Source organism: Sarcophilus harrisii, chromosome 3, assembly GCF_902635505.1.
Source record: "Sarcophilus harrisii chromosome 3, mSarHar1.11, whole genome shotgun sequence".
Taxonomy (NCBI): Eukaryota; Metazoa; Chordata; class Mammalia; order Dasyuromorphia; family Dasyuridae; genus Sarcophilus; species Sarcophilus harrisii.
The window spans coordinates 159,171,186-159,183,705 of NC_045428.1; the positions used below are offsets into that span (position 1 = coordinate 159,171,186).

Here is a 12,520-nt window from a genome sequence, read left to right on the forward strand (position 1 = left end):
ATTTTTCCTAGCTCTGTAATTTCTTGGTAGTTTTGATTGGGATGGCATGGAATGTATTTTTTTGATATTGACAAAGCCATCGGGTTAGTACAGAAAGAAGAAAGACTCTGCATGTGTGTGTATAAAACAAGAAAAGTTAGGTTCTGAAGAGATGCCCTTCCATATGTTTTGACATATATCTGTTTAGACACACATACACATTTAAGAAACTGAAGATGGATCAGAATGTTTAACTTGGGGGGGGAGGGGAGGTCATATTTTCTGTGCCCTCTCCTCTCTGTTGAAGAAAGCAGATCCTTACTACAAAGGTGGAATTCTTCATGTTGAAATATGGGACTTGGGAATTGGGTTGATCATCTCCCAGATATCTGGGTTCAAGCATATGAGTCATAAATGCCAGAGATTCCAAATAGTATTTTAGGAGTTCTTCTCTGATTATTCTGCTAAAGTGTGACATAAGATACATTGAATGTAGACTATGGCTAAATGTTAGTCCATGATTAAGACATCCAATTTTGAGTGAAAACACATCCAATTTTGATCACTTCTCAGAGAGAATGAACATCATGGGAGATGTTAAAAGATAAGATTTACCAGAAGTAGATGGAATAGATAATTGATGATTTCTCAGACAGTGATGAGGAAAAGATGCCAAATCTGAAGTAAAGAAAAAAAAAATTTCCCCAAGGTTTTGGGAAAGATAATTTCATTGTAAAATTGTCATACTTGAGAGAATTCCTGCATTAATAACTCTAAAAGCTGATACTCTTTTAATTTAATCCATTTTCAATGTTTTTAAAAGTCTTCACTAAAGATTGACATATGGGGTCATTGTATGGGCCAGTTTTAAGTAAGCTGAGGCATTAACTTTATTTGTGAACATTTTATCATATTTCTAAGAAGCAAATAAGGTTTAGGCAATGGACAAAAGTCATTACAATTTAAAAAGTAAAGTTTACTGAATCTCTTTACTGCTTCATTATGCAGATACTGACATAGTATGAAAACTTTGCTTTTTTAAAGTAGTTTAAAATAACTTCTCCCTGGTTGAACAGAGTAAGACTAGAGAGAATTGAAAATATTTATATTTGATACCGAGGGTAAACTCCTGAAACAAGTTTAATTGGCTGACAACTTCAGGATTGTTCCACTGATGTTTTATTTTTAAAAAATTCTTTTTTCACTTCACATTGTATTGAAGGTGATTATTACTTTTCCAAATGTATCTTCACTGACAGTAATAAAGCCAAATACCTTTGGTATAGTTTGACCCTTAAGGTTTTACATGTCTTAATATTATCAGAATATTTTGGACACACCCTATTTCCTGAGCCAAAGTCCAGCAAAAGCAGGCTATGCCCTGAGCTTGGCATAACAATACTCCTCTGCACTTTGGATGACCTCACCCTTTGGCAAAGTATATTGCTTGGACCAATACTAGGTGTTCACTGAGGGATTGAGCTCCCTGTTTTCCAGAACCATCCAACACATGTTCATGATCCTTGTTGCTTTTAACCACCAGGCCACAGAATTCTGGTTCTGTACCTTGAAGATGAATCACAATACAGTTTTTTCTTCTATAAAATGGTGATAGTGCTTATTTTTTCAAAAGATTGTAAGATATACTTTGTGTTAAAATAAAACACTTTGTGAGTGTAAAGTATTATATAAATGTTAATACTGCTATTTCTTTTCCCAAGTTTCTGTTTTCTTTTTTTTCCAGAGGAATATTGTCAGGATAGAGGACTGTAAAGCAGGCTTAGTAGTGATATAGTTAACCTTTGACTTTGTTTCCAGAAATGTCTGTTCTTATTTTTCATCACTGTTAGAAACACCCAGGGAGGAGTCACCTCAGTTCTTTTAATTAATAACTCCTGATTATTTCTATTAGGATTCATCCAAACCAAGACATTTGATAGTCTCTCTGTTCCACATGTTTTAAACTGGATTTATTCTGTTCAAGGAACCACCTTCTTTCTACTCATAACAATGACGTAGGATTTTGATGTTGGTTTTCTTTCTTTCTTTCTTTCTTTTAAATTATTAGAGCTTTTTATTTACAAAACATGCATGGGTAATTTTTCGACATTGACTCTTGCAAAACCTTCTGCTCCAACTTTTCCCCTCCTTCCCTTTACCCTCTCCCCTAGATGGCAGGTAGTCCAACAAATGTTAAATATTTTAAAGTATATGTTAAATCCAATATATGTATACATATTTATACAGTTACCTTATTGCACAAGAAAGATCGGATCTAGAAAGAAGATTTAAAAAAAACCTGAGAAGGAAAACAAAAATGCAAGGAAACAATAACAGAAACAGTGGAAATTCTATGTTGTGGTTCATACTCATTTCCCATACATAGCTCTCTCTCTGGGTGTAGCTGATTCTCATCATTACTGAACAATTGGAATTGGTTTGAATCATCTCATTGTTGAAGAGAGCCACATCCATCAGATTTGATCATCATATAGTATTGTTGAAGTGTATAATGATTACCTGGTTCTGCTCATTTCACTCAGCATCAGTTCATGTAAGTCTCTTCAGGCCTCTCTGTATGCATCCTGCTGGTCATTTCTTACAGAATAATAATATTCCATAACATTCATATACCACAGTTTATTCAGCCATTCTCCAATTGATGGGCATCCATTCAATTTCCAGTTTCTAGCCATTACAAAAAGGGCTGCCACAAACATTTTTGTACATATGGGTCCCTTTCCCTTCTTTAAGATCTCTTTGGGATATAAGCTCATACTAACATTGCTGGATCAAAGGGTATACACAGTTTGGTAACTTTTTGAGCATCGTTCCAAAATGCTCTCCAGAATGGTTGGATCCGTTCACAACTCCATCAACAAATCAGTATCCCAGTTTGCCCACATCCCCTCCAGCATTCACCATTAGCTTTTCCTGTCATCTTAGCCAGTCTAAGAGGTATGTAGTGGTATCTCAGAGTTGTCTTAATTTGCATTTTTCTGATAAATAATGATTTGGAACACCTTTTCATATGACTAGAAATAGTTTCAATTTCTTCATCTGAAAATTATCTGTTTATATCCTTTGACCATTTGTGAATTGGAGAATGGCTTGATTTCTTATAAATCAGAGTCAATTCTCTATATATTTTGTAAATGAGACCTTTTTGTTGTTGGTTTTCAAATTAGCAATTACTTGGCATTTAGTACGCCTTTCAGTTGGCTTTTTTTTTTTTTTTTGGTAGTTACCTTGTAAAATATTATATATTCTAAACCTAATCTAATTATTCCTTTTTGGTCTATATTTTTTTAATATGAGGTTTATTTTAAAATTGTAAAATAAATCAAAATATTTGCTGTACTATATCTATCTGTTCTTTTCCTATTTAAACTTTAGCCAGAATAATTTTAGAACAAAGGAATCATTTATTTCTTCTTTACAAATTAAATATTCCAAATACAGTTTTTTGCTTGTGCTTTTAAAAAATAAATTACCTTAAAACAAATAAGTTTGCATTCCAGTGAGGTTTTAGTAATTTAAAAAAGGACTGGTGGTCCTTAGCATTGTTAATGTTAGCAATGATTACTATAGAATTTATTTATTAGTTTAAGTTTCTGGACCGAATGTTATTAGTATATTATTATTTAGTTTTCTTTTTTATTTAAATGCAAGCTGTCTTTGTCATGAGTATGAAGTTTCATAAACTTGATTTAGCATCTTCTAATATTCATTTTTTCTGCTAATATAAATTAACTAATTGTAATAAAGCATACTACAGCTTGGTGGCAGTGTTGGTTCCTGGGATGTGCATAAAGACTAATAGATTTTTGAAATCTAACTCAAATTTTGGAAATTACAAAATTAAACAAAGAATAAGTACTACTTTAAATATTTGATTATCAATACCACAGTGAAAAACATTTAAATTACACTTGATTTTTTTTTTTTAATTCTTTTAAGCCCTTATATTTTATCATTCATATAGACTATTATTCTTTAGGTCTTAATCGATTATATTTTTAATATCTCAAAATAATATGTAAACTTAAATAGTCATTAACCAAGAAAGAGGTTCATTGTTGTGTAGAAAATAAAGCATTGGACTTGGAGTCAAGAAGATGTTTTTCTGATACTGTCTGACAAGTCACTTAACATTCCAAAACCCCAATTTCCTCATCTGTAAAATAAAGATCTTATATTAAATGACTTTGAAAATCTCTTCCCACTCCAAACTTATTATCCTGTGATACTAGATTGAGGAAAATAAAAATAGTAGTGATAGGGTCTAAAAATGACTTAATAGTTCCATGCAAGATTGTAAAATTTTTTTCCTCCTATGAAGTAGAATTTAATATGAAGGTAATTTAAGACTTCAATGTATTTTTAAAATGCTATATTTACATTTTAGACATTGATGAACCTTATGGGATTATCCTATTCTATTCATATTTTTCTATTGATTTATTTCACATTTTTAGTAGTTTTTCTTAATTTAATTTTATTCTCTATTTTATCTTAATTTTTTTTTTTTGCTTTTCATTCTTTCTCAATTGATTTGTATATATGTAATTTTGGCATAATCACTGTTAGATGTAGTCGTGAAAATAGAGTTTGTGTAAAAGATGAGTATAGATCATAAGGTGTTTAATTCCCTGCCTTTGGGGAAAAAAAGTTTTCAGTTTGTCAGTTGTGGTTTATTTTTCCTCCACTTGATCATTTTTTAATTCATTTGAAAGGAAAGCATTGTCTTCAGATATTAAGAAATATTAGTTTTGAAGTCCTCTTAACAAAAAGATTTATTGAACCAAGGTGTTAGGCCTTAAGGAGGGAAGAAAACTTTTCTTTCCATGTTTTTCTTGAATTTTTATCCCTAATTTTTTAAAAATAATTTTTCTTATTTTAAAATAAAAATTATTAATATTACCAGTTCATATGTGTTTTTAATAGGAAAGCAGTACTTTTAGCTGTGGCTTCCACTATACATATAAACCTGGTTTCATTAATTGGTACATTTTGCGAATTTACATAGGTTATAGAAATAATGTTGTGTGGGTTAGAGTGTAGTCAAGTTATGAAGTCTGAAAATTGATTGAGTAAAGGAGATGATTGAAAGCTGCAAAAAATATTTTAGGAACCACTTTATTATAGCAAGATCTCACTTTTTAACAGAATTTTCTTAAGCTGAGCCCTTCTTAATCTAATAGCCTGATTATTGACTTTTAAGAAGTTCTCAGTCAAAATATCTCTACAAAATTCCTTCTTTTCTTTGGATTTTTTTTGGATTAACACCTCCACATATATAAACTTAAAACCTAATACTTTTGTCATATTTCATAAGAAAGTTTGGAGTTTTTTGTTTCTTTAGTAAATGAAATACTTTGTTGAATTATTGGTTATATATTTCTTTCTTTTCTTTTTTTAGGATACATATGGAATAATAGTTCAAGGAGACCTACAATGGAAAAGTCATGGATGTTGTGGACCTTTGTTGAAAGATGGCTATTAGCCTTAGCTTCATGGTCTTGGGCTCTCTGCCGTATTTCTCTTTTACCTTTAATAGTGACTTTCCATCTGTATGGAGGCATCACCTTACTTGTGTTAATATTTGTATCGATAGCAGGTATTCTATATAAATTCCAGGATGTATTGCTTTATTTTCCTGAACAACCATCATCATCCCGCCTTTATGTCCCTATGCCCACTGGCATTCCACATGAAAACATTTTCATCAGAACCAAAGATGGAGTGCTTCTCAATCTTATTTTACTGAGATACACTGGAGATGATTCAACATATTCCCCAACTATCATTTATTTTCATGGAAATGCAGGCAATATTGGTCACAGGTTGCCAAATGCTTTGCTTATGCTGGTTAACCTGAAAGTTAACCTTTTACTTGTTGATTATAGAGGCTATGGAAAGAGTGAAGGTGAAGCAAGTGAAGAAGGACTCTACTTAGACTCTGAAGCAGTACTGGACTATGTGATGACCAGACCTGACCTTGATAAAACAAAAATTTTCCTTTTTGGCCGTTCCTTGGGGGGAGCAGTAGCTATTCACTTAGCTTCTGAAAATTCCCATAGGATTTCAGCCATCATGGTAGAGAACACATTTCTAAGCATACCACATATGGCCACTACTTTATTTTCTTTCTTTCCAATGCGATATCTTCCTTTGTGGTGCTACAAAAATAAATTCCTGTCCTACAGAAAAATCTCTCAGTGCAGAATGCCTTCTCTTTTCATCTCTGGGCTCTCAGACCAGTTAATTCCACCAGTAATGATGAAGCAGCTTTATGAACTTTCCCCATCTCGGACTAAGAGATTAGCAATTTTTCCTGATGGAACTCATAATGATACATGGCAGTGCCAGGGTTATTTCACTGCACTTGAACAGTTCATCAAAGAAGTTATAAAAAGTCACTCCCCTGAAGAAATGGCAAAGACTTCATCCAATGTAACAATTATATAATATTCTTTTTCTGATTAATGCACTGTATCTTGACTTGTGCAAAGTGATAAAGAATGTTAATTTTTAAATGTGTATTATGTCTGTACTTGCCTAAAGAGTAAAATTAAACTTTGAAAGGTCTTTAATACTTCTCTGTGATGATCCAGATAGTTTTTACATTTGAAAAACTGTCATTGTTGGAATAGTTTCATACATTTTCATCAAATCTTTCAATATGGATAATATCCATATTTTATTATGCCAATATGAAGACTATTCAAAGGGTTCCTGGTTATAGCAGTGGTAATAATCTATAATCTTTGCTATTCTTATACTTTGGTGAGAAGAGAGGTAGATGCGGGAAGAAAAAGTGTGATAGTGAGACATTTTTCTGTATTCTTCACTTTAGGAAATATTGGGACAATCATGGTTAGCAAACTGTGTTCTGTAACTGCATATTTCACTTCAAGAATTAATATAAAATGCATGATAGTATTTTATTCTCTGAATTATGCAATTCAATATTTTTAATGTAAATAGCACCAGTAGTATACTAGTGTATACTATAATCTGGGTTATATCTATTTTTATGTAAACATTTTATTATGTTTGTCAAAAGGATAAACCATAAGGCCTGTGTGCAGGGTGCCATTGACTTAGCTTCTGTGAGTGCTGAAGTCTTTTATCCCCCCTTTAGTAATAAGTAGAAGCCCTTAAACAAATGTAATCATAGTATTTCTGTTGAGTACAACCAAAATCCTTGGCATGTCAAAATAGATATATAGGATTTTACTGCAGCTTTTGTTGGTTGTGTTTATCTAAATTTTTAAACATTTATAGTCATTTTGGTGGCAAAGAGAATTTTAGCTTATGTAAATATCAACAATCTGTAGCTGGACATACTAATAGCAGCCATAACAAAGATTTGAACTTTTTAGAGAATTAACTTTGAAAGTACTTCTCATTATGTGATTGTAGTTACATAGAAGAGTTAAACTATAACCCTTATTTGAATTTTAAGTCCCAGTATCCATGTAAACCCCAAACCAAAGCCAAGATGTCAGCTCAGTGGATTTACCAAAAAAAGAAAAAAGGTAGAAAGAAAACATCATGTTCTTTGGTTTTCTGCTTCATCTGGTATTAAAAAGAATAGTGTCTGTATCAAATGGTAGATTTTATAGGAGGTATTTTATTTCTGTGTGGAGGGCAGAGAATTTCCCAATTTTGCCATAAAGCATATTTTCACAATAAGTATTTTTTTTTTTTTTAAGGTTTCTAGGCTACACAGTTTAGTAGGCTTAAATTGAAGTAGTATTTAGATATGTTTGCAGAAATATTTTCCCTTTGATTCTTGGAGTATTCCATAATGCTACCTTACCAAAAATGTAGCAGATGAGCCATAGATATAAGGTAAGTTGTTTTCAGTAATGTTTGACAGTTCTATGTAAATGAGGTTTGTACATATATATCAACTTTTTCAGTACAATTTTAATTATAATTCTCATTAAGTTCGTATCTTTTTCAATTTGCATTCCTTGACTTAATAAAAGCAGCCATAGTATAAAGACTCAGTAAATCAGTAATAATTTTAGTCTTTATTTGAAAATTGTTCTGTGAAGTTTGGACCAGAAATATTTTTCACAAATCACATTTTTATAATACAATCCACTTCAATATTAAAGATAATAAAGTCAATGAGAGTTATTGGGAGTACTTTTTTTTTTTTTTAACATAACTGAATAATTAAGAAAAGTGCTCTTCTTAAGAAAAGCTCCTCGATTTTGGAAAGTATAATCTATATGGATAAATTTTCCACTCTAAAAACTTACATAATATCTTGTTCATGTGGCCTATTGAGTTTTGTATTTTTAATATTATTCAAAAGAATAATATATATTTCCATCAAGCTCTAATATTATAGAATAAGTTGATTCTGGAAAATTAGGAACAATTAGTAATGTCCATATTTACACAGCAACACTTAATTACACAGAAACACTTTAGGAATTTGTGTTGAAAATAAAATTTTAATTTATGCCAAATGTTTATCCTCACCCACTTTTTGTTAAATCATGAAAATTGCTAACTGGCAATTTTTGTAAGGGTGCTAGTGTATTATATCTTCTGTCTTTTGGAGGAAAAGCGCCTCTGACTTTTGTAATGTATTGAGCAATTTGTATGTGGAGTTTTCTGTTTCTTTCTTTACTAGGTATTTGAGGGAAAGCATCCTCTAGTCAGATGGTTGAGGTGGGATGGGAAATAGACTTTAATAGTACATCAAAGGTCTATGAAATCCATAGCAACCTGTTTTCAAACATATCTCATGTTTTGTGACCAAAAGTGATCATTTAGTCATGACAAAATGAATAAATTCAATTGTTCTCTTTCAGACAATCTGTCAGAAATAATGGAAATACATATATAAATTTTCTGATTTAATTAATACAATAGTTGCCATAAGAATGTTGTTCCCCCATGAAATTTAAATTTAGTACACAATTGTTATTTTGGGGAAAATGTACCTTAAAATAGCATGATCCCATTTTTAAGAATTTTGTCAGGATAAGGACATTCCATTGAAGAATTATAAAAGAAAGTAAATTTGCTTTTGTACTCTGATAATATCAAACACTGCAACAATGGAAGTTATAGGAGATGGGAAGCATATCCAGAAAGGGAAATCTAAATAGGCTTCATTATATTAGAGGTTTGTGACAAAATGAGTTTGATAAGCAAGAAACTTGACCAGCATGTGTTAAAAGCTCTTACAGCCCTTTTGAAATACATAAATTTCTTTGAGACGCCAGTTGATGCTATCACCCTAGAGACAAGAAGTAGTTTTTAAATTATATTGCATTTATTGTTTCTTTAAAAACTAAATCAGGGGATGGAACTTGGATTTTAATGTCTAGAAAAGCTTGCCTTGTCTTACTAGATATTTTGGTCATTGATAATTATATTATATTTTCCAACTTTAATTTTAATGCATCTTTATGCTATTCACTAGTTCTTTTGCTGTGTTCTGGCTTGGTAGAATTGGCAAACATTCAGTTTATTTGACTATTGTTTTATTTAATATTTACTTGTCTATCCAGTTGGTCAGTAATAGAGGGAATAGACTTATTTTGTGGTTTACAAGAAATAAGGCCATAACCAATTTTATGTAAATTTTTATCTTGTAAAATCTGATAGTAATATTTTGTAGTACTATTTTAAATTGCATTCCATCATAATTGGAAGTGAATTTGGGATAAGATCATGAGCATGTCTCTCAGAAATCACTTTTTTTTCTAGGTCATGAATGGAGACTACTAATAAGGATTCAGCGACTCGTTATTTTTGGCATCATTTATGAAATTTTGAAAAAAATGCAAATAATGCTTTCAGATTATCCAGTTAAATTGAGCTATCTTCCTTCATATCACTCAGGTAAAGTTACAAAATGACATAGCACAAACATCTATTTATAAATCTCCCAGTTGAAAGGATAGTCGGTGAAATGCACTTCTGTTTGTTTATATATAATATATGCACATCAGCATCTCTTGGCTAATCAAAAGTGTCATACATTAATTCATATGGTGAAATTAATGCAAACTGTCATCTTACCCATAAATCGATCCATCTTGGCCAAGTGACACAAATATACCTCCATTTATATTTCATATTTTTAGAACTATACTTTAAAATAGGATTGTGTACAAGAGACACTTTACAAAAGTGCCATATATAAATACCCATTTAACAAGGAAGAGTGGTATGTGGTGTTGAAAATTATTTTAATGCTAGCAGAATTCCCATCAGTCCAGTGTATACTGAAAATTAAATTCTCTACGTAAAATAAATTCAGGTTGTTAAAAAAAAAAAGATTCTGAAGTCATAATGTAAGTCATATATATTTTTTCATTTCCTTGCCATTCTTATTTCAAATAGTGGTGTAATGCATTTTATAAATTAAACTTAAACATTGCAGTATATTTATGTGCTAACCATGGCAGTCTTAAACATTTACATTTTGATTTTTTTACAATAAATTTATTTTAAAGAACACTTTCTATTTTTCTGTACTGACATATGCAATAAATTGATACATTAAAAGTTTGAGTAATGTCTAAAAAATCTGTAGTTGGTTGTTTTTATTTCCTGTGAGAGTATTTTAAATTCCATAATAAGTCATGTCTTGTTAATAATTTAGCATTCTGTTCTGGCATTGTTTAAACCTGTAAATTAGAATTTTTCCCCTAAGGTGAATTGCTTAATTATTTAGTTTAGACTAATACTTAAATTAGTGTGAATTCCCTCAACATGATAGTGATAGGAGAAAGCCTCGAAGCATTTTCAGTAACTGAGAAAAGTGAACCTGGTATTGGAATATTGTAAGTGGGTTGACAAATCGATAGCCCTTTATAAATTTCCAAGAATTCCCTATTGTTCACTTAATTATGCTATTAAATGTAATTACCAAACTTCTTAAAAAATGTGCAATAATTTTCCAAGTCTTTGGTGAATTTGCATCCTCATACTCCCTAGTAGAGAAATTTGTTATGGGGATATTCCAAATTGGATACTGGGAAAAGGAAACCCTAAAAATGCTAGAGAGTAGAGAAGTCTCCAGATAGACACTACATAGCCATCCTAGAATAATTCCCATTACTTCACTGTAACAAGTGTATTTCTAAGTTGAAGCTCATTAGTGCCACACTTGTGAGACCTTGGCATTTTGTTATCAGAAAACTTGCCCCAGAATTCCTATAACTGCAGTAAACTTTTACTTTGTACAAGATACTAGGATAGATTCTTGGATGCATGTAGAAAAAGAATTTTCATGGTTTTAAGAATTTACAATCTGGAAGAGGGATATTAGACATGTATCTCGAATAAGTCATACAAAATGACTTACTAGCACTTAAAAGGATGATAAAAAGTTGAGATTGAAGGGAAGACAGAGGACATTCTAGTTATAGAAAATTGCAATCAAAGACTGTTTTACTAAAATATCAGATATGCATTTGTTTCCTTTCAAATCCAGTTTGGCTGAGAAGTAGAATAGTATGAAGTGAATCTATAAAGATAGATCAAAGCTGGATTGTTGAGAGCTTAAATTTGTCATTTAGTAAGATGATGAACACCTGTTCAAGATTTTAAGTAGTGGAATCACATGAAAATACTTGTGCTACATTATAAATTAAAGGGGAAAAGATGAAGGAAATCTTGTTAGAGTATTGTGTAGACCAAGTGATAGATAAGACTGATTTAAAGTGGTGGCATTGACAGTGATGAGTGGACGGAGATTAAAAGTATTGATAGAATGGACATTGGAAAATGAGTCAGATCAATCATTATATGCCCAGCACTACACTTAGTACTGGGGATATCAAAAAAAAAAAACAAGACAGTCCCTGGTCTTGAACATTTCACAGCAGAATGGAGGAAACAATATGGCAAGCAGCTATGTAAAAGCAAAATATATGTGTATCTAAATAGGTAATAGGTCTACATAGTATAAGATGTCAACATTATGCAGAAAGTAGAATCAAGAAAGGCTTCTTGTAAAAAGTTGGGTTTTCGGGAACTTGAAGGAAGCCAGAAAACTAGAGGGCGAAAATGAGGAAAACCAATTTCAGGAATGAAGTATAACCAGTGAAAAATGTGTGGAGTTGGAAGAATTGAGTGTCTTGAAAGGAGGTCACTGTCTTTGGATCATAAAGTATGGGAGATGTATGTATATGGATGAGGTTAGGGGTGAGGAAGTATAGGAAGACCAGAAAGGGAAGAAGGATCCAAGTTTTAGAGGACTTTAAAAGCAGAGAAGAATTTTATCTTACTCTGAAGTCAATAGAGGAAACTTCTGGAATTAATTGAGTCAGTTGGGAGGAATGGCTGTAGTAGTGATGCTGACAGACCAGCATTTAGGAAGATCATTGATGACTGAGTTGAACATGAAGTGAAAAGTAGGTATGGTATACAGACACTATTAGGCTTGTATAATAGGTAAGGACTAGTGTAGTGGTAATGTCAGAGTAAAGGATGTATATGAGAGAGATTGTAAAGGTAAAATCAGCAAGAGTAGCAGATTGGACAATCACACACT

The 12,520-nt window shown here is 31.6% G+C and overlaps 1 protein-coding gene across 5 annotated transcripts in view; it reads left to right on the forward strand.

Annotated features, from left to right (window-relative positions):
• ABHD13 (abhydrolase domain containing 13) overlaps nucleotides 1-12,520 on the forward strand; it is a 52,199-nt gene that overhangs the window by 12,591 nt on the left and 27,088 nt on the right. For 2 of the 5 annotated variants that reach the window (XR_004232848.1, XR_004232849.1), the window contains exons 2-3: nucleotides 5,402-6,435; nucleotides 9,724-9,858. Coding sequence is in view for 3 of the 5 variants with exons in the window: in XM_031958699.1 (XP_031814559.1) it covers nucleotides 5,402-6,435; nucleotides 9,724-9,744 (1,055 nt within the window). In the remaining 2 variants the exon portion in view is untranslated. Of the gene's footprint in view, nucleotides 1-5,401; nucleotides 9,865-12,520 lie in introns of those variants that run through there. The other 3 variants (XM_031958701.1, XM_031958699.1, XM_031958700.1) reach the window with 2 other exon arrangements.